General features: G+C 33.2%; 2 protein-coding genes across 2 annotated transcripts; both read left to right on the forward strand.

Moving 5' to 3' along the window:
* The first annotated feature begins 9,190 nt into the window (after positions 1-9,190).
* On the forward strand, positions 9,191-11,437 carry LOC143053516 (uncharacterized). Its single transcript, XM_076226309.1, has one exon. It carries the CDS (start codon positions 9,238-9,240, stop codon positions 11,182-11,184), a length of 1,947 nt encoding a protein of 648 aa, XP_076082424.1. The 5' UTR covers positions 9,191-9,237; the 3' UTR covers positions 11,185-11,437.
* A 9,389-nt stretch (positions 11,438-20,826) lies between these two features.
* Positions 20,827-23,041, forward strand: LOC143054591 (uncharacterized). Its single transcript, XM_076227606.1, has one exon. It carries the CDS (start codon positions 20,847-20,849, stop codon positions 22,785-22,787), a length of 1,941 nt encoding a protein of 646 aa, XP_076083721.1. The 5' UTR covers positions 20,827-20,846; the 3' UTR covers positions 22,788-23,041.
* Positions 23,042-23,894: the final 853 nt, after the last annotated feature.

Genomic DNA, 23,894 nt, shown 5'->3' on the forward strand with positions numbered 1-23,894 from the left:
TATTCTGATATCTTATTATGCTATAGTTATTGACCAAGCAAGTCGGTATATTGGATTTAATTTGCACAGCTTGTGTGACCCTGATTAACCCGAACGACGTAGACAAGACAAGACAAGACAAGACAAGACAATATTTTATTTAAGTCTCACCTCTTCATTATATAAAACATACAAACAGTTGATAAAACAACATCATAAAACATACAAGAGCCACTCTAAAAAGAGTAATGAGAGACTATCTAAAATGTATATACAATATTTACACTAAAATTAGCTATATAAAATACATTTTCTTTTCAATAAAATGTCATTGCAGATTTTGGCAGTATAAAAGTACATATTTTCATTTGTGAATAAAAATATAAATTTATCGTCATCATACAATTGCATAAAATTAACATTAAATAGAGATGCTTGATAAAACAAATAACAACGCAAATCTTCATACACAGGACAATTCATTAAAACATGTTTTTCATCTTCAATTAAAAGATTTTCATTACAAATACTGTTATAACAAATTCTATTTTCAACTAAAAGACCTTCATACCTTCCGGTCTCAAAGGAGCCGTACCACTTCTAAATTTGGCATATGCACTCCTATATTTACCAGGTATAATTTTTAATAAGTAATTTTCTTCACCAAATTCATTTTTGAACAGTCTGTAAGTACGTAGTTTACTACGCTCGTTTGACATTAAATCAATATACCACGTATGAGAACTGTGCAGTTATCTGAGGTAGTTAATGCACACCTTAGCTGTGCATTATTAAGATTATAGCACAGTAAGAACGAAGAGATTTTATCCATGTCATGTGTTAATTTTTCATAGTAGTCACCATATACCAAATTTCTGAGTTATACATTAACATTGGTTTTATTAAAGATTCAAATAGTTTTTTATGTATATTTATAGGTATATTTTCTATATTATTCAAATATTTAAACAAACTGAATAGAACTTTTGTGCTTTTTTTGATAGTTCCATATGGGATGTATGGCATATATATATATATACATAAACGAGTCTAAATTGAAAACTACGTTCAAACCTATGATTGCGTTGGATAAAAACCGCAATTTTTATACGTGTGCTTAAGATACTTTTAAGAATGTTTTTACTCTTTTGAAATTCATCATCTATTTTTGCAGTTGCTTACACTCATTTTACCCATTTTACTGTGGTATTTTTTTATTCTTGTGTTTCTCTGTCCTATATGTTCTCCCATTAATTTGTATTGTAGTCCTGTCATATAATGATGTCATTTTAATGTTATAATTAACATTGCCATAAAAGCGGGAGGCTTGGCTAGCCACAAAACCAGGTTCAACCCACCATTTGTTTTCTTAAACTGTCCTGTACCAAATTATAGGAAAATATCCATTGTTATATCATAGTTTGCTTCTGTGTGTGTTACATTTTAATGATGTGTTTCTGTTGTGTCGTGGTTCTCCTCTTGTATTTGATGTGTTGGCTATGGCAAGCCGTTCTCGTCAAAACTATGTTTAAACCATTTTTCGAAAAAATTACACACTGAGAATTACAACAAAGCACACTGAGATTTAAAAACTTCAAAACGCACACTGAGAATTGAGAATTACACACTGAGAATTGAAAATTACACACTGAGAATTAAAAATTACACACTGAGATTTCATAAAGACGAACTGAGATTACAAAAATGAAAAACGCACACTGAGAATTGAAAATTACACACTGAGAATTGAAAATTACACACTGAGTTTTTAAAAAGACACACTGAGAATAAATAAACTGAAAACACACACTGAGAATTTGAAATTACACACTGAGAATTTAAAATTACACACTGAGAATTTAAAATTACACACTGAGATTTGTGCGCACTTTTTATGCGCACATATCTAATTAGCATACTTAATCTGAATCTATTACAAGCTTAAAACAACAAGGGGACATAACTCGTTAGTCCTTCGATTTGGTTCCAAATTATTAATAAAAAAAACTTTAGAAATACAAGAACAAGAAAAATACCCACTTACTCTTATTACAAAATATAACCAAATGGTGAAAAACTTTATTAAAATTATAAGAAAACATTGGAACAATCTGCAAAAGAATGCAGTGAAATTTTTACTCAAGTGTCTATTATAGCATATAAACGTAACAAAAATATAAAAGATTAACTAGCGAAATCAGGGAAACAGTTGGAAGACTTTGAAAAGGGACACATGTTTAATTACTGGTAGTAATGATCTGAATTATAAGCAACAGACTTATGAATATGAGCGATGTTAAGTCTTGAAATTTATTACGAATGTTAGTTGAAGGAATTGCATTTCATTATAATGACAAGAGTTCTTGAGATCAAGATATAAATCTATTGAATTATTCATCTCATGAATATTCATTAGTAATTTGCATATTAATCTCAGTGCGTATTTTTGAAATCTCAGTGTGTAATTAACAATTCTCAGTGTGTGTTTTTTATTTTTTTAAATCTCAGTGTGTAATTTCGATTTCTCAGTGTGTTATTTTAGGTTTTTAATTCTCAGTGTGTATTTTTTTCGAAAAAAGGGTTTAAACATAGTTTTGACGAGAACGGCTTGCCATAGTTGGCCTCAGTTTTGGTTTGGAGCCCGGATTTTTCTCAGTCGATTTGTGAATTTCGAACAGCGGTATACTGCTGTTGCCTTTATTAACATCCATAAGTTGAAGTTGAAATAGTAATACAATTTACTAAATATACACCGAAAAGAAAATGAAAACCCCCCGAAAAGTTGCAAATAAACTCATCACAGATACCAGGACTAAAATTTTACACTTACGCCAGACGCGTGTTTCGTCTACAAAAGACTCATCAGTGACGCTCAAATCAAAAATCTTTAAAAGGCCAAATGAATTACAAACTAAGTTGAAGACCATTGAGGACCAAAAATTCCAAAAAGTTTTGCCAAATACAGCTAAGGTAATCTATGCCTGAGGTAGAAAAACCTTAGTATTTCAAAAATTCAAAGTTTTGTTAACAGTTGATTTATTATTATGAACATATCAATGATAACTCAAATCAACACAGTCTTGACTACTGGACAAATGGAGCATAAAGCTAGCCTCAATCATTGACGTTACCTTGGAATATCTATATATTTACGCACACGGACGCTGTTCCAAATCTTTTATCTGTTTGTGTTGTTCACGCATCGGTATAAATATAATGGAATTTGATGCGACTGTCATACAAGTGGGAGGTTTAGCTAACTATAAAACCAGGTTCAATCCACCATTTTCTACATAAGAAAATGCCTGTACCAAGTTGTTATCCATTCGTTTGATGTGTTTGAACTTTTGATTTTGACATTTGATTGGGGACTTTCCTTTTTATACGACCGCAAAAATTTTAATTTTTTGGTCGTATATTGCTATCACGTTGGCGTCGTCGTCGTCGTCGTCCGAATACTTTTAGTTTTCGCACTCTAACTTTAGTAAAAGTGAATAGAAATCAATGAAATTTTAACACAAGGTTTATGACCACAAAAGGAAGGTTGGGATTGATTTTGGGAGTTTTTGTCCCAATATTTTAGGAATTAGGGGCCAAAAAGGGCCCAAATAAGCATTTTCTTGGTTGTCGCACTATAACTTTAGTTTAAGTGAATAGAAATCTATGAAATTTTGACACAAGGTTTATGACCACAAAAGAACGGTTGGGATTGATTTTGGGAGTTTTGGTTCCAACAGTTTAGGAATTAAGGGCCAAAAAAGGGCCCAAATAAGCATTATTCTTGGTTTTCGCACAATAACTTTAGTATAAGTAAATAGAAATCAATGAAATTTAAACACAAGGTTTATGACCACAAAAGGAAGGTTGGGATTGATGTTTGGAGTTGAGGTCACAACAGTTTATGAATTAGGGGCCAAAAAGGGGCCCAAATAAGCATTATTTTTGGTTTTTGCACCATAACTTTAGTATAAGTAAATAGAAATCTATGAAATTTAAACACAAGGTTTATGACCATAAAAGAAGGTTGGGTTTGATTTTGGGAGTTTTGGTCCCAACAGTTTAGGAATAAGGGGCCCAAAGGGTCCAAAATTGAACTTTGTGTGATTTCATCAAAAATTGAATAATTGGGGTTCTTTGATATGCCGAATCTAACTATGTATGTATATTCTTAATTTTTGGTCCCGTTTTCAAATTGGTCTACATTAAGGTCCAAAGGGTCCAAAATTAAACTTAGTTTGATTTTAACAAAAATTGAATCTTTGGGGTTCTTTGATATGCTGAATTTAAAAATGTACTTAGATTTTTAATTATTAGCCTAGTTTTCAAGTTGGTCCAAATGGGGGTCCAAAATTAAACTTTGTTTGATTTCATCAAAAATTGAATAAATGGGTTCTTTGATATGCCAAATCTAACTCTGTGGATGTAGATTCTTAATTTTTGGTCCAGTTTTCAAATTGGTCTACATTAAGGTCCAAAGGGTCCAAAATTAAACTAAGTTTGATTTTAGCAACAATTAAATTCTTGGGCTTATTTGATATGCTTTATCTAAACATGTACTTTGATTTTTGATTATGGGCCCAGTTTTCAAGTTGGTCCAAATCAGGATTCCATATCAAGTATTGTGCAATAGCAAGAAATTTTCAATTGCACAGTATTGCACAATAGCAAGAAATATCTAATTGCACAATATTGTGCAATAGCAATTAATTTTCAATTGGAGTTATCTTTCTTTGTATAGAATAGTAGTTGATGATATATGTTGGAAATTTGCCAGACATGACTATGATGTCATTTTCTATTTTTATTTGCCAATAACTTTATGTAAATAACTTCATTGGAAATTTGCCAATATAAAATGTTGCTGATGAAGCTTTTTTTCCTTATCTTATCTAAAATGTTTTTAGATAATGTATGTTGGACATTTGCCAGACATGACTATGATGTCATTTTCTATTTTTATTTGCCAATAACTTTATGTAAATAACTTCATTGGAAATTTGCCAATATTAAATGTTGCTGATGAAGTTTTTTTTATTGTTTTATACAATAAACAATGTATATTCACTTTTACTACCAACCAATCTTTACCATTCAGTGATAACAAGCACTTTATTTTACATTTTAATATTTTATGATGTATTTAAAAGAGTAGTTATTGTTGCAAACTCCATTAGAAATTTGAATTGATATCAGTTTTGGAAAAAGGGAAACGGGGATGTGAAAAAAAAAATGGGGGGGGGGGTTAAATTTTTCTCATTTCAGATTTCATACATAAAAAGAAAATTTCTTCAAACATTTTTTTTAGAGGATTAATATTTAACAGCATAGTGAATTGCTCAAAGGCAAAAAAAAATTTTTAAGTTCATAAGACCACATTCTTTCTGTGTCAGAAACCTATGCTGTGTCAACTATTTAATTTTAGATTTAAATAAGTTTGAAGAAGAAATCTTTAATTGATTTGCAAAATCTTGACATTTGTTTTGTGTAAAAAAAACCCATGTAATGTCAAAAATTTGATCACAATCCAAATTCAGAGCTGTATCACGCTTGAATGTTTTGTCCATACTTGCCCCAACTGTTCAGGGTTCGACCTCTGCGGTCGTATAAAGCTGCGCCCTGCGGAGCACCTGGTTGAATTTTCCTTGGAGTTCAGTATTTTTGTGATTTTACTTTTTATAAACCTCTGGTGATTTTTTTCCCGCGGTGAATATAAAAAAAAATACTGAACTCCGAGACTGAAAATTCAAAAAGGAAAGTCAGTAATGAAATGACAAAATGTTTAATATAGGTGGATTGGGAATTTCCCTATGATTTTAGCCAATGATAAAGCAGAAAAGTTATATAGAAAATAACTGTTTAGTGTCTTTAAATATCAGCTGTATTTGTACTCGGCTCGAAACAGGATCGAGTAATAGCTCGCTAAAGCTCGCATTACACATGTTTCTTAACCCTGTACAAATACAGCTGATATTTAAAGACACTTAACAGTTATTGTCTTTATCCTGCAATTGATATTGTTTGTGTTTTGAAAGACACAAAAAAATCACATTTTTTGCATTTGTTTTCGATTTGAAATTACTTGAGGTCCGCGTAGTAATATTAAAATCACATATTCAGCTGAAGACGGGTTCGCAAAAACAAAAAAATTAGAATCTCAAATGGTCAACGATAATACATCTCTGAAGGTGAATTATTATCTATTTTAACATAACAACTAATTTCAACAGTAAAAACAAAAAAATAAAACATTGTCCAATTTGAAACATAAGTGCACCAGTTGTCCTACGCTTCCGACTTGACATTCACTAAACCTGCATGCTGAAATTGACATGGTTGATTTTGTTACACAATCATACACATCCAAGTTTTGAAATCGACAATTGTCGTGGTAGAAAAGACTGCTGTTCGTATGTTATCAGAACATTGATGTAATTCTTATTGCTCTAAAGAAATGATTGAAAACAAACAGAAAGTATAAAAGTAATCGTTAATTCGCATAAGGCCAACTAAAATTAATTAGTAGATTTTCATCCAAATTTTTTTTAAAAATGGGGCGGGTGGGAGGATTTTATTTTTTAAATTTTATTTCATAAGAAACCCTCTAGTGACGAGTTCTTTATACCGCAGGGGTATAAACAAGTGTAAAATAAGCTAATATATCATGTATATTGTATATACATGTATATATATATAAGGAATCGTTCATAAATTTTCAAACTCTTTAAAAATAAATATCTCTGATAGGTAACCACAATTGACTGTTTTACATGTAATTGCTACTTTAAAAACCTATTTATAGTAAACATCAAAAACATGGAGAAAATTAATGCTCTCTTCAGTTGGACTATTCCTACACCAAATTTATTTTGCTTTCTAAGCGATGGTTTGAAGTTCCCATAAAATTAAGTAAACTTGTACAAATATATGCAATACAAGTATTATGAGTACAGAATTAAATGAAAACTCCAACAATGTTGAAAGCAATAGGGTTGGTGCTAATTGCATTACAATTATGATGTAAAACATGAACTGAACTAAAAAGAAGTTGTTGTTTAATGACTATATTGAGGGTATTGGGACAGAGGGTGTTTGCAGTTTGTCAACAAAAAACAACAGCCATGGGTATTAAAGTCTAAGGAATTGCTATAATATTAATGTTTTTCGACCCTTGTTTTAGCTCAATATACGGTCATCAATCTAACAAATTCGTGCTGGTGTCAATTCCTTATAATTTCTATAATCCTGACATGTTTTTTGTACCAATGTGTTCAACGATTCTTGCGCTTTCGATATCCTTGAATTCATAGTCCAAATTTCCTGACACAAAGTCATTGTATAAATGATCATAAATAAAAAAAAAACGGTTTTAGCTTTTAGGTTTAGCTAGCTATAACACCAGGTTCAATCCACCATTTTCTACATTAGAAAATGCCTGTACCAAGTCAGGAATATGACAGTTATTATCCATTCGTTTGATGTGTTTGGACTTTTGATTTTGCCTTTTGATTTTTGATTTTCCTTTTTGAATTTTCCTCGGAGTTCAGTATTTTTGTGTTTTTACTTTTTTCTAATGTGACATATCGCGATTTGCGTTCTTGGACACAGCGTTCAACTCGTATAAACCTGAATATTTCATGCCCTTCTCGTAAACTATATCTATTCTCGGTACATGATGTTGACATCATAGAGCTGCAGAATATGTCGACTTAATCATTTTCGTTAGATAACTCGAAGAAATACAAAACCGAAATATGAAACAGGAAGTTTTGAATGAAACGAACATATCGATGTTTACCGGTAACAGACATGAACAAAATCCGGAAATCGTAATTTTTCCCCAAAAAAAAAAAAAATCGGGGCGGGACGATTTCAGAGGGGCGGGCGGGGATGAAAATCTATCAATTAATTTTAATTGGCCTAAGGTCTAACAATATGTCCACGATTGGAATGCGACTGCAATACACGTTCTGAGGTCACGCAGGTTCATACAATACTCAGTCCGGCAGTGAGCGGGGCTTTAAATCAATATCTGTATAGTATACAGATACAGCATAGCGATATCTGTAGGGCTGTATCTGTAAAGTAGGACACCCAATTGCAGGATAAAGTCATATAACATATAATATGAACATTGTAGTAGTGATTACAACATAATGATACAATTTTCGTCATAACTCATGTGATCACATCTTAAAATGCCCAGTGAAATATTTACATAATGTGATCACATCCTAAAGTGGCGATCACTCAGTGAAATATTTACATCTTATTATCGCATTCTGAAGTACCACATCCTGAATTGTCGAGTGATATATTTACATCCAGAGACATCAGAAAAGTGTTTCCGATCTAAATTGTGATCTACCAGAGACCAAACGACATGGATGGAAGTAGCAAAATAACTGTAAGTCACTGTAAAGCCTTCAATACATAATAATACTCCGAAATGCTGAAATATGATGGGTTGACGCTATTTGAATTGCCTCTTTGATCACACTGATGTGTGATAGTGGCAATGTGCCGCTATACTATTGATAGCTATACCGATGTCAGTTGGTGGTAACACTGTATAGTAGTGCGATGGATTAAATAAACTATATTTTTATTGCTTTTTATGCATGTTCTCTGGAAGACGTAGAAGTCAATATGTTTGTTAGAAGCAGGTCTTTAGGTTTATCGAAATAAGTGAATCATTTATGATTAGAGTATACAGCAGGATAAAGTTGGTCAATCTCTCATTTAGTATGAAACTGCATGCAACTCATTATATGATTATGCGCCAGTCGCATTTTAACTGTACAATTTGAAGGACTCATTAAAATCGAAGTTCAAGATCCTCAGTAAAAAAACACGAATTTTTACAGAAGAATTTCCATCATGCACTTGCACTGCACTATCATTAGAATATTAGAATAGAATGATATATAAAAGGATGAGAATAATATATTACATCAAACCAGAGTATACTGATAAAAATAATTAATATCACTACAATATTATAATTATTACGATTAGGTTGAATTCCCTGCCATTTGTTCATCATTTACACTCGAATTTGTCTATGATTTTTGTATTGTAAGAAGGCCTTATAACTATACAAATCCTTATTGCGATCTTCCACCAGAACATGAGGTCATCCGATGTTCAGTACCTCAGTACTTTGATTTAAGTAATCAACGTCACAACCAGGTAAATCAATATTATTAACTGTCTCTTTTCACACACAAGGAAGTATTAAAGTCCTAGTTTAAACTGATAATGGCGACGCCCACTAAGGATACGGAACATTTCGATGATTTGTTAACTTGCACGATTTGTTTGGAAACTTTTAAAGTTCCGAAATATCTACCATGTCTTCATACGTTCTGTGAATCGTGTATTAATACCTACATTGTGTCATCTGTCGAAAAGGGAAAGATAACCGAGGGATTTACATGTCCTGTATGTCGAAAAATCGTATCAGGAGGTGACAAACTAGAAAAGCCAGAATTATGGGCGCCATCGCTCCCAACCAATCATTTTGTTACCTCAATGTTGGACAAACGAGCAATAAAAAAGGCCGAAAAAATGTGCGATTCTTGTCTATTGAACAAAGAAAAAACAAAAGCGAAAAGCTGGTGTACAATTTGTGAGGAAGCATTCTGTAAAGAGTGCGAAAAATGTCACAAAAATTTTAAGATGTCAGCAAGACATAAACTTCTAAACCTTCAAGAAATGGAGTCAGGTAGAACACCTTTCGAAGTATGCGAGGTACAAAGCTGTGACGAGCATCCAGGAAAGATCATAGAATTTTATTGTTTGGATCATTCTCAACCTTGTTGTACGTCGTGCGCTACACTTTCACACCGTAAATGTGAAAATGTTACTTCAATCCAAAAAGCTGCTTCCGGTATCAAACAGTCAACCAAAGCGTCTGGTTTATCACAAAAACTAAGAGAGCACGTGATTCAGTTAGGTGAAATTATTGATGATCGAAATAAGAATTTAGCTGGTGTTGCGAATTCAACAGGAGAGATTAAGACAAGAGTGGCTGATATAAAAACTAAAATTTTAAAGCATTTAGATCGAATAGAAGAAACCCTGTTAACCGAGTTGACCTCAATCAAGAAGCAAGTTGGAATAGAATTAAAAGACGAAGTCGGTATGATTTCGTCTTATAGTAGCGCTGTTAAAAAATGGAAAACAGTGATAGACAGTGTTCTTGAACATGGATCCGAGCAGCAATGTCTGATGGAAATTAATAAAATCGAACCTAAAATCTCAGAACTTGAACAAGAAATTGAAGATTTGGTGAAAAATATAAAGAGTGTAAAAGTTGTTTTTAGTCCTTCCTCACCTATTACAGATTTTATCAGGAATACCAAGAGTTTTGGAAACATTAAAATTGATAAATCCTCTGTTAGTTCTTTAAGTTGTAACCTTGAGATAGACAAAGTCGACTTCCGCACTGGAAGTATTAACATTCTACAAGTTATCGACGTGTGTAATGGTGCCGGATCAACGTCTGGAATATTCGTACAAAATCTTCTACTTTTTACAGTTTGTGAGAAGAACAAAGTAGTGAAGTATAACAATGACGGACAAAGTTTGCTATCAGAATTGGCACTTTCAGGTGCACCTGCGGATATTGCTGTTGTGACACAATTCAAAGTTGCAGTATCGTCTCGTGGGCAAGGAGTATGTGTAGTAGATAGTGATAAGATGACATTGTTACAAACCTTGAATTTACCAGGTATACCAGTGTATGGAATAAGCTTTGTCAATGAAGAACTATTTATTACTTGTGATAGTTACACACTTACATGGATAAACCTTTCATCGGGAAAAACAATTAACCAAAAGAGGGCTGGTAATAATTCGTACTTTGTGTTATCATTATCGCAGACCGATTACATGTATGCCGATAGTCTCACTTCTGTCGATTATGTAGTCGGCAACACGAAAAAGTTTACTTATACAAACTCTGATTTATCTTATCCTAGAGGGATAGGAATAGACTGTATGGGAAATTTATATATTGCAGCAAATGGTTCTAGAAATATCCACCAAATAACGAATGGAGGTGAATTAATAAGAAAAATTCCGGCTTCAACCGTAGGAATCAAAAAACCATGGACAATACGTTTTGCACCAAGAAGCAACAAATTTATCGTCACATGCAATAGTTCTGGAAAAGCAGCATTGTGTGAAATTGTTAGCAAGTAATTTTACTCGAAGACAAAATATCAAATTTGCCGATATAACATGTCAATGGCGAAACTGAGGTTCGGTTCTGCAATTAATGATGGACAGTTCGTTTGCAACGACCATAAACGCTTGAGTTCTGGCAAAACAACAGTATGTGAATATGTTTAAAAACCATTTATAGATTAAAAAAGTCTTTTTTTTTTCAACTTATCACCTTTAGTACCAAACGTGTATTATATATGTGATTGACCAATAAAACGATTCAAACACATAGTTTAATGGGAACAGTCAAGTAAATCATCACATTAAGAAACGACATTAAAATAAAAACACTTTACGAACGTTTATGATAAACATATATTTACCTGAAGTGTCTTGTGAAACACTGCGGGTAAATTTTAATTAAGTTTGTTAAAGATCAAAAGAGCTGTTTATAAATATCATTTGATTATTTTTGACCTTGAATTGTCGTATTCCCACATTGCCATTTCTTCATACCCATTTTAGGGGCGTCGGTTGACGAGTTGTACAATGTACATCCACTGTATCAATATCATGTCAGTACTGAGGTTGTGAGTTAGTGACCGCAAGTGTCAGATGCGTTCGACTTCCATCTTAAATTACTAGGATTGTCAGTTTTCCTCCCGACTGTCGACAGTTCACCCTGAACATTTTAGCTTCTTCCACCTATAAAAGCTGACCACCACAATATAGTCCATAATGTTTGAATTGACGTTTAAAATAAACAATCAAGTGTTAGTTTTGATGTTATGAAGTAGAGTGCAGAGCGGAGTTTTTCTCTAGCCTCCTCATAATTTTCAAATTCCAGTAGGTAATGGTCAACTGTTTCTATTTGTCCACAGCTGCATTTGGCGATGAGTGCTGGGCATATCATTGATTTGTACGAGTTTAAATTACCATATCCTGTTCTTAAACTAGTAGTTATTCGATATATTTCAGTTGACGGCTTGTCTTTTGGAAGTGTATTTTTCACATTTTGTTGAAATGCATAATATCTTCTTCCTTTATCACTGGTGTCCCATCGGTTTTGCCATTTTAACATAACACTGTCTTGCTCCTTTTTGTATATCTTGTTTTGTAAATATTGGAATGCTTTGTATTTTTTCTGCCTCCTGTGCTGCTTTTTTAGCTAGTTGGTCTGCTAGTTCATTACCTTGTATGTCAGCGTGTCAAGGGTCCATTCAATGGAAACAATGATTCCTTCAGATTTTAGTGCCAATATACCGATTTTAATATCATGAATAGTTTTGCCGTAATTATCTGATTTCCAATTTAAAGTTAAAATTCCAATTGTTGATTGGCTGTCTGAGAAAATTTTGATGGATTCAGTGTTTTTTCTGTTGTTTGGAATTATAAGAAAATCTATTACTAGCTTGATAGCTACTAGTTCCCCTAATAAAATTGATCCTCTATTGGAAACTGGCTGTGTTAACTCCACATGTTCTGTGCTGTTTGATATTAAAATAGCTGCCTCAGCCCCGCATGGACCTGGATTTCCTTTGCAGGAGCCATCAGTGAAAGCTAATGTTGTATTCTTTTTAAGTTGATGTATTTTATCCAAAATAATCGTCTTTCCCTGAAATGCTTGTTCCTCTGATCTAGACTTTGAACTTCCGAGATTTTTCCAATACTCTGGTGGTGATTTTGAGGCTGCTTACCCTCGGAATTCAAATTGAGACTCTATACAATCAGAATCAATATGTGTTGAGCTCTTCATGTCTTCAGACTGTAATACCATTTTTCCAATTGGTGAGATTATTTTTTCAGGTTCATTTATATTTTTCCAATCTTTAAAAATTTGTTTAATAGCACGGCCGACACTCGGCTAACCGAGAGATTGGTCGGTTAATCTATATTGAGTATGAGGCTATATCGGCGGTTGGTCTGTTAATCGGGTTGGCTAAAGTCTGTTAATCAGGTGTTATCGAGAAAATCATTGAAAGTTCAGCATGTTTCATTGTATAACTTTCTAAATATATTTTCATCATAAAAAGTATTCATGTCTAACAAAACAATTCAATGTACTGAATTCAGTGGTGTAATTATTATTTTTCTAGCTTCGATGTACGATCTATAAAATGAAAAGGCGGGTTACTCATCAATAAATTTAAACACATTTTACACACATAAAATGTACACAAAATGACACATTGGTTAAATTTACTTGCATTCAACATTTTGAACATCGAAAAAACAAAGGCATTATGTTTGTTAACCATATTGATATCATTGTGTGAAAAATCTACACGAAAATCTATATTTTGGTGACATAAATCAATCTTTATTTCAAACCTGGTCTGTTAATGGGTCGGATGTATAAAACCCGGTCTGTTAATTGGTCTGTTAAGAGTTATGAATGGTAATACAAGTATAATTTTATTGCTACATGGGGTGTCATTGGATCAAATGAGTAGACTCAAGACTAAAATATACGAAAACAACACATGAGCAATGAAACAACACATGGTTAAAAATGGTTTCAAAAAGTGTAATATTAAAGTAATATTAATTTTATCCAAGAATGATCGCATATATCATGTTGATTCTGTTTAATTGTCATGGATTGACACAAATGTGTCAACTTCTTTGGTAACCAGTATATAAATCAGAGATAAACGTCGTAATGTAACTAAACACCAGTAAGTAAAATATATTGGGATGATAAAATATGAAAAATAAAGAAAGAATAAGGAGTAAGATAAATAAAATGTAGAAAAAAATGACATAACAATTTAAAGAATAAAAAAATAAATAATACCCCCAATCCGGACCCTCATAGTATACACGAGAATCTGGATGGAAACGCAGAATATAGAATAATATATAAGGACAGTAGATAGTGATACATTGCGAAAAACGAGAGAAAAATAATACGTGTTTAGGAATACACACATGAAACACCGATGGCTGTTGAAACAGTAACGGATTGCGATGTACTTATATTGGTGACAAATTTTAGAAGTTTATATGCAGACAACTATGGTGGCAGGTTAATGCCATTTTCCGTTTTAGCGCTTTAGCGTTTTCGTCATACATATTCTATATGGCGAAAACGCGAAATTGTGAAGTCGAAAACGCGAAAACGCGAAACCGATTTCTCGTTTTCGACTTCGCGATTTCGCCTTTTCGAGATGTCGCGTTTTCGCCCTGTAGAACATGAAAGGCGAAATCGCGAAAAAGCGAAATGGACTTCACCGGCCACCATAGAAAACTGTAGTTCTCCTCTGCACTTGTGTGGAAAGGAACTAAACGGAATAAAATGAATTGAAACTTAAAATAACCAAATGTAGCTGCATTCGCTCCTTTCCGTCTACTTCTTTAGAGTGATTTGTAAACAACATATGATTAAGTAATAGAAGAAAAGAACCAATTGAATGATGCTGACGAATTAGGGTTTAACGTCCAGTGACAAATATCATGTTTATATGTGAACGAGAACACGTTATATGTACCCTGTGTTGTATTAGGAAGACACTTTCAGTCGGAATTGAGAACGTACTACTTCGAACAGACACAAAAATTAAGGCTAATTGAAAACGTCAATAAAATATTCATGCATATTCCAAAGGCCAATCCATATCACGTTATATTGAAGTGACACACCCTTCAATAAAATTCAAAGAAAGTCAAAATTAAAATGCTCTTTCTAGGATAATGTGGCACCGTATTGTCATTTTTGTTTACTCAGGAACATCTCATCCTTAAATTTTTCAAAGGGAAAATATAAAGGTAGCAAAATTATTGTCGTGGCTAAATAACTCTTAACTGACATAATTTCAATTGTCCAACCCATTAACAGACTTTATTCCCATAATTTTCACTAAAACGTGGTATTATTCACGTTATTTTACAATTATGAAATATTTACTGATGTCAATTTATTTTTTAGAACCACAGTACTTTTTTTTGTCCTTTAAATGATATCTAAATTTGTTTGTTTCGCCTTTTATTAAAAATATTGCATTGCGTATAAGCATAAATACTACATACTTGCGCGACACCTTTTAGTTTTACTGAAAACTGCGCAGACTAAAAAATGTTTTTACAAGTGCAAAATGTTCTATGATAGATATCATTTTGTCAGACACTTTTCTTTTTTTGATTTGGTTCTTATAACATGCCAAAAATCTGTATATTTAATAGAGTTTAACATTAAATTAAGCGTTTTACTCTTAACAGACGTATAACCAACCCGATTAACAGACCAATCGCCCATATAGCCGCATACTCAGTATAGATTAACCGACCAATCTCTCGGTTAGCCGAGTGTCGGCCGTGAATAGGGATAGTGATTTTATATGATTTTGCAATTTGTCTTATACCGGCTTCTTCTCTTTTGAGGTTCAGTGGTAGTATTCCAGCCACTACTTCTAAGGCTTCTATACTAGCTGTTGTTGGTTGGTTGAGACATAAGGCTAGTCCTTTCCTTTGAATAGCATTTAATTTATTTATATGCGTGTTGTTGTTGATTTGCCATACACTGGTAGCAGATAACATTGTAAACAGCACTATACTTTGATATTTGTATTAAAATTTTTGTAGATACCTTTGCTATTCCCTTGATGTTTCTGATTATACCTAAGGATTTTTGGTGCTTTTTGCTCAACAGTGTCTATGTGTTTATTGAAATTACATTTTTCATCTTAAGTAAGGCCTACAATTTTGGGGTTTGGATTGTATTTTAATTCCTCTCCTTGTAACATTATCTTGATGTGCTCCTTTGTCATACCATTTCTGGAAAATACACAAAATTCTGTTTTTTCTATACTGAGGTTTATTCTCCATTTTGTTGACCATTCATGGATAGAGTTAAAATTGAGAATGGAAATGGGGAATGTGCCAAAGAGACAACAACCCGACCATAGAAAAAAACAGCAGAAGGTCACCAACAGGTCTTCAATGTAGCGAGAAATTCCCGCACCCGGAGGCGTCCTTCAACCGGCCCCTAAACAAATATATACTAGTTCAGTGATAATGAACGCCATACTAATTTCCAAATTGTACACAAGAAACTAAAATTAAAATAATACAAGACTAACAAAGGCCAGAGGCTCCTGACTTGGGACAGGCGCAAAAATGCGGCGGGGTTAAACATGTTTGTGAGATCTATTTTTGTAACTCCTTCACTAATTCATGTTTGTCTTTGCCTGTTTTCCAGATTGTCCCATCATCAGCAAATTTACATTTGTTAGAGGAAATTTTAGCAAAAATATCAATAATAAAGATGTTGAAAAGTAAGTGGGCTATTACTGATCCATGTGGAAGCCCAATTTGAGTTTTAAACCATTGTCCCTGATGCTTGTTTATATTACATCTTGCTTCTCTGTCTTTTAAAAAATTCTCTATCCATTTCCAGATGTTACCTTTAATTCCATATCCATGTAGTTTTGTTAAAAGTCCTTCTCTCCAAACACTATCATAGGCTTTTTCTAGGTTAATCATGGACTTTTTGAGAGATATTTGACCTTGAAAAAAATGGATGGAAAAGGCTGACGCGGACCGGTCTCAAATTGAAAGAAAATAAATCTATAATCTGCGTAAATTTTAGAAAATGACTTTTGATGAACTATTGAAGTCTTGTATGAAAAAAAGGGTTATGGGACAATCTATTTGACCCTCTATCGTAGGAAAAAAAAACAAGGAGCCCGAACTTCTAACACAAATTCCAAAACTTCACCTAATTATGACGGCGTCACACATTGGCGTATAGACCGGCGTGCACCAAAACGTACAGAGAAAATTGACAAAGTCGGTATACGTTAGTTGCATGCCAGAGGAACGCTTAGCAATAGTTAAACGCGCGTTGCATAAGTTTGAAGTACGTCGAAATAATAGGTATACGCTTGGTGAACGCTACAACTCGAAGTATTTTTTATGCAGCATAAAAATTTTCATCAAACTCAAGCGTGTGTCTAGCGTATACATGTACGCTACACGCACGTTATACATACGCTACAAGCGCGTTTAACGCGCTACAGATAAATTTGTGACACGTTTAAGGCACGTTGTATACGCCAGATACGTTCAAGAAACTTTTATCACTGGGTCGATGCCACTGCTGGTGGACGTTTCGTCCCCGAGGGTATCACCAGCCCAGTAGTTAGCACTTCGGTGTTGACATGAATATCAATTATATGGTCATTTCTATAAATTTTCTGTTTACCAAACTTTTAATTTTTCGAAAAACTAAGGATTTTCTTACGCCCAGGAGTAGATTACCTTAGCCGTATTTGGCACAACTTTTAGGAATTTTTAGGTCCTCAATGCTCTTCAACTTTGTATTTGTTTGACATTTTAACTGTTTTGATCTGAGCGTCACTGATGAGTCTTATGTAGACGAAACGCACGTCTGGCGTATCAAATTATAATCCTGGTACCTTTGATAACTATTTACACCACTGGGTCGATGCCACTGCTGGTGGACGTTTCGTCCCCGAGGGTATCACCAGCCCAGTAGTTAGCACTTTGGTGTTGACATGAATATCAATTATATGGTCATTTCTATAAATTTTCTGTTTACCAAACTTTTAATTTTTCGAAAAACTAAGGATTTTCTTACGCCCAGGAGTAGATTACCTTAGCCGTATTTGGCACAACTTTTAGGAATTTTTAGGTCCTCAATGCTCTTCTACTTTGTATTTGTTTGACATTTTAACTGTTTTGATCTGAGCGTCACTGATGAGTCTTATGTAGACGAAACGCACGTCTGGCCAATACACGCTTAAAGCTCGTTGTGCACACATTACAGATATGAATGACAGGTTGAATGCATCCAAAATTACTAGCGTATTGGCAGCGAACATGTTTTTTTAACACGCCCGGCGTATGCCAGAGCTATACACTGATGTGTGACGCCGGTATAAGTACATCCTTAAATACACCAATGTTTAGTCAAATGCAACATTGACAAAAAAGAGAATTTACATCTCCCTTGAAGTTGGGCAAGGGGGGTTCCCATAACAACAAAACAGTAAATTGATTTGGCTTAAAACAGATAACAAGGAATTGAAAAGGGACAATAACAGATAACAGTAAATGAAAATTTAAAATCGGCACGGTCCAGGACCAATACAGTATATCTGATTGTATAACTGGTTGTATGGATCTATCTCGGCCTTAACAGAGACATAGTTATATATATATATATATATATATATATATATATATATATATATATATATATATATATATATATATATATATATACATTTTTATTATGAATATACAGTCGTGTATATATAATGATCCTCATCAGGAATCCCTTGCCATAAGTTTCCTTTTTGTAAAATATATAAATAACTGATATGAATTTTATATGTATATAGGCATGAGGATACAAGGAATATTATCCCCATATATTCGTAAAATTAAAATTCGAACAAGTCTTAATAATACAGAAAAAGGAACATATGGATACCTGATGAGTATAAGCCTATGTCCATATGACCTGAACATACACAACTTTGATATGTTGTGTACAAGTTATAATTTTGTAAAACTTATGATTTGCACAAAAAAATATATAATGTACAATTCGACTTAAATTTACTTAAACTTGTACAATAATTTAAAGTATGGATGATGTTGAATTTCACTAAGAAAATTACAAGTTTCTGTTTTTGTTAAATGAATATTTTTAAATCAAGGGTATTGGATAAATAAGATTTTGTGGTTTTGCATTGTTTTCTAATTTTTCCAAAACAATGAAGCCAGTGGCACCTTATATTAATTTGATTTTTACAACTTTTTTTTCCACAAAAGCAATTTATAGTATTGATTTTGTTATAAAAAAAACCATTGATGCACGCTATAGAACTTTTATCCAATGACCACATAAAAAACCTTAGTTTTAAAATACAAAAAATGAAGACAGAAATCGATACATGCATGCCAGTTACATGTACAATTAATTCTGATAGTATAATATAAATTGGCTCATAGTATAATATAAATTGGCTCATAGTATAATATAAATTGGCTCAAGTGACAATTTGGATGACACCAAGTGAAACATAAATCATGTATCTTCTGTGAAGTTATTTAATATGGAGAATTTCGATACCATTACGGCATATTGGAACATCTGTAGGATTTTAAAAAGGATATTTATAAAATTGAGAATGGAAATGGGGTATGTGTCAAAGGGACAACAACCCGACCATAGAACAGACAACAGCAGAAGGTCACCAACAGGTCTTCAATGCAGCGAAAAATTCCCACACTCGGAGGCGTGCTTCAGCTGGCCCCTAAACAATTATATATACTAGTTCAGTGATAATGAACGCCATACTAAACTCCAAATTGTACACAAGAAATTAAAATTAAAAATAGTACAAGACTAACAAAGGCTAAAGGCTCCTGACTTGGGACAGGCGCAAAAAAATGCGGCGGTATTAAACATGTTTATGAGATCTCAACCCTCCCCCTATACCTCTAGCTAATGTAGAAAAGTACTCGACAATTATTTGGCGAGAAATTAAATTGAAGTTGTTCAATGATATAAATTACTTTATTGCAATATAAATCAAAACATGATCAACATATATACAAATCAAACTATCTTAAAAAATAAACAATACAACATTAAGATAACACTCTTTGCAGCAACTGTTTCTGAACTTAAACTTTCGCTATTTGAAGCAGTTAAAAAGCTTTAAGATACTGGTGGTCAGGGTTCTCTTTCATTTTTGTATTTTGTAAATAAGTATAAAAGGAGAAGTGGTATGATTGCCAATGAAACAACTCTGAAAATGAGAACAAATGATAAAGACATTTACAAATATAGCTCATCATACGGCCTTCATCAATGAATGAGCAAAGTTCACACACTCAGCAAACCCATACCGCATAATAATCTATACAAGGATCTGAAATGACAGATGTAAAACAAGATTCAAACAAGAAAACTAAAGGCCCAATTTAACTTCAAAACAATGAACACAAAACAATAGTTACACAGCCACAAACGACAACCACTGAATTACAGGCTCCTGACTTGGGACAGGCACATACAAACAGAATTTGGTTTGGTTAAACTATTTTAATTGGCGTCCAATCCTCTCCTAACATTGGATAGTGGTCGTAACAGTACAACATAAGGTCGGAGAACACCGTTATTTCGTAGTGCAGTTCTTTTCGACAATAAATGAAAATCGGGAAAAAAATCGCTCCTGCGCTTTCTGTAAAATTCTGGAAAGACCCCAATAGATGTATGAAGGTGTGATACGAGTGCTAATGAGACAACTCTCCGTCCAAGTCAAAATGTTAAACTATCTTCAATTTCTAGTGACGATTGGCTGTCAAAAATTTGTAATATTCCAATTTTCAATAACAGTTAACAGGAAATACATACTCACAATAAACAGATAACAAAAAATATAATAGTCCTATAACAGCTAATTACAAGGAATAAGACAACAACCATGACAACAGTTGACAGCAAATACATTTTCAGAATAAGAGATAACAAAGAATTAATTTAAAATTACCTCAAAATAGCATAACAGTTAAACCCTTTGCCCCCTTTCCTTTAGTAAAAACTTGTGTGGCTGTTTATCTTGTTTACCTGTCACAACTAGGTAAATACACCAAGTCAATAACTATAAATACACGCACACAAGGAAGTATATATATATAAACGGTCAAAGTTTATTTTGATAATGGCGACACCCACTAAGGATAGAGAAAACTTCGATGATTTATTAACTTGTACGATTTGTTTGGAAACTTTCAAAGTTCCGAAGTATCTACCATGTCTTCATACCTTCTGTGAATCGTGTATTAATACCTACATTGTGTCATCTGTGGAAAAGGGAAAGATAACCGAAGGATTTACATGTCCTGTTTGTCGAAAAATTGTATCAGCAGTTGAAACATTAGAAAGGCCAGAATTATGGGCGACCACGTTGCCTACAAATCATTTTGTAACATCAATGTTAGATAAACGAGCAATACAAAAGGCAGAGAAAATATGCAATTCGTGTCAGTTAAACAAAGAAAGTACAAAAGCAAAATCTTGGTGTACTATTTGCGAGGAAGCATTCTGTGAACAGTGCGAAAAATGTCACAAAACCTTTAAGATGACAGCAAGACATAAACTTCTAAAAATTCAAGAAATGCAGTCCGGTAATACACCTTTTGAAGTATGTGAGGTACAAAGCTGTGACGAGCATCCAGGAAAGATCATAGAATTTTATTGTTTGGATCATTCTCAACCTTGTTGCACGTCGTGCGCTACACTGTCACACCGTAAATGTGAAAATGTTACTTCAATCCAAAAAGCCGCTTCCGGTATCAAACAGTCAACGAAAGCGTCTGGTTTATCACAAAAACTAAGAGAGCACGTGATTCAGTTAGGTGAAATTATTGATGATCGAAGTAAGAATTTAGCTGATGTTGAGAATTCAACAGGAGAGATTAAGACAAGAGTGGCTGATATAAAAACTAAAATTTTAAAGCATTTAGATCGAATAGAAGAAACCCTGTTAACCGAGTTGACCTCAACCAAGAAGCAAGTTGGAATAGAATTAAAAGACGAAGTAGGTATTCTTTCGTCTTATAGTAGCGCTGTTAAAAAGTGGAAAACAGTGATAGACAGTGTTCTTGAACATGGATCCGAGCAGCAATGCCTGTTGCAAATTCATAAAATCGAACCTAAAATCTCAGAACTTGAACAAGAAATTGAAGATTTGGTGAAAAATATAAAGAGTGTAAAAGTTGTTTTTAGTCCTTCCTCACCTATTACAGATTTTATCAGGAATACCAAGAGTTTTGGAAACATTAAAATTGATAAATCCTCTGTTAGTTCTTTAAGTTGTAACCTTGAGATAGACAAAGTCGACTTCCGCACTGGAAGAATTAACATTCTACAAGTTTTCGACGTGTGTAATGGTGCCGGATCAACGTCTGGAATATTTGTACAAAATCTTCTACTTTTTACAGTTCGTGATAAGAACAAAGTAGTGAAGTATAACAATGACGGACAAAGTTTGCTATCAGAATTGGCACTTCCAGGTTCACCGGCGGATATTGCTGTTGTGACACAATTCAAAGTTGCAGTATCGTCTCCTGGGCAGGGAGTATATGTAGTTGATAGTGATAAGATGACATTGTTACAAACCTTGAATTTACCAGGTATACCAGTGTATGGATTATGCTTTGTGAATGAAGAAGTATTTATTACTTGTCATGGTTCCACACTTACATGGATAAACCTATCATCAGGACAACAAGTAAAACAAAAGAGGACTAGAGGTCATTCGTTCTTTGTGTCATCATTATCACAGACTGATTATATGTATGCCGGGAGTTTCAATTCTGTCGATTATGTAGTCGGCAACACGAAAAAGTTTACTTATACCAACTCTGATTTTGATTATCCTAGAGGGATAGGAGTAGACTGTATGGGCAATCTATACATTGCAGCATTTAGTTATAGCAACATCCACCAAATAACGAATGGAGGAGAATTAATAAGAAAAATTCCGGCTTCAACCGTAGGAATTGAGTATCCATGGACAATTCGTTTTGCAACAAATAGAAACAAAATGGTTGTCACATGTGGGAGTTCTGGCAAAGCAACAATATGTGAATTTGTTTAAAACCTCATTGATACAGCATCCATTTTTTCAACTTATCATCCTAACTACCATACTTGTATCATTTATGAGATTTACTTAAACTATACAAACACATCGTATCATAGGAAAAGTCAAGGAAATCAACATATGCATTCAAATTAAGAAACGACATAATAAAATATATACGGACATTTAAAGAATTATATGCTTACTCAAATTGATTTTGATTAAAATTCTTTTTCTTTATTCTATATCGCATATATATACTTTACGAATGTTTATAATAAAAAAGTTAACTACCTGATTCTTGGGGTGACACTGTAACCTGTGTGTAAGTAAAGTTATGTTATGTTTGGTAAAGTAGCGTTCAGATAGTGCCGAATATGACCCCCATTTAAGATCAGATAGCGCTAAGAAACTATATGAAGGCCTCAATATGTGAAATTATTTGAATACTATATTATTGAAAATAAATTAATATGAGAAAACTGACATGAGACATGAAGATATACATTAGGAGCTTTATAAGTTAAGAACTACTCTACAGAAAGGAAGTCACATTATGATGGTATGTGTCCTTAAGATATAAGACAATAACAATCAAAACCAAGGAGTAAACAAAGACTCACAAAACCAAAAGTCATTTACATCAACAGTTACAAATAATAAATAAGAAACAAATAAATATAATAAAAAAGAATTTTAATTTTCTAAAAAATAAGTAATGAAAATTATTTAACATGAACTGTCATGTATAGATCATTTATTACATGCATAGAGGACGCAACATACATAAAAAATGTTTCTGTTGTAGCAATTGAGAAAAGTGACTGTATTTGATACTAAATAATAATAATAAAACTGTACCAAGTAGGTGTGTCTAAAGCGTTTTTCTTTGATTAACCTTCACCAGGAACGCTAAAAACCATATATTTGAAAACCAAGGATACATAATACTTGAGGATCTACGTGACCAAACAGGAATTAATCGAACGTAAACTTGACCTAGTACCTTAGATGATTCGTAATTTATATTTTCGACAAAAAAAGAGGAGTGTGTTATAAGCAATACTCTTCTAGGACTAACAGTGAACACCAGCATCGGTTAAATCACGGTGATAAATAATT

Source organism: Mytilus galloprovincialis, chromosome 12, assembly GCF_965363235.1.
Source record: "Mytilus galloprovincialis chromosome 12, xbMytGall1.hap1.1, whole genome shotgun sequence".
Taxonomy (NCBI): domain Eukaryota; kingdom Metazoa; phylum Mollusca; class Bivalvia; order Mytilida; family Mytilidae; genus Mytilus; species Mytilus galloprovincialis.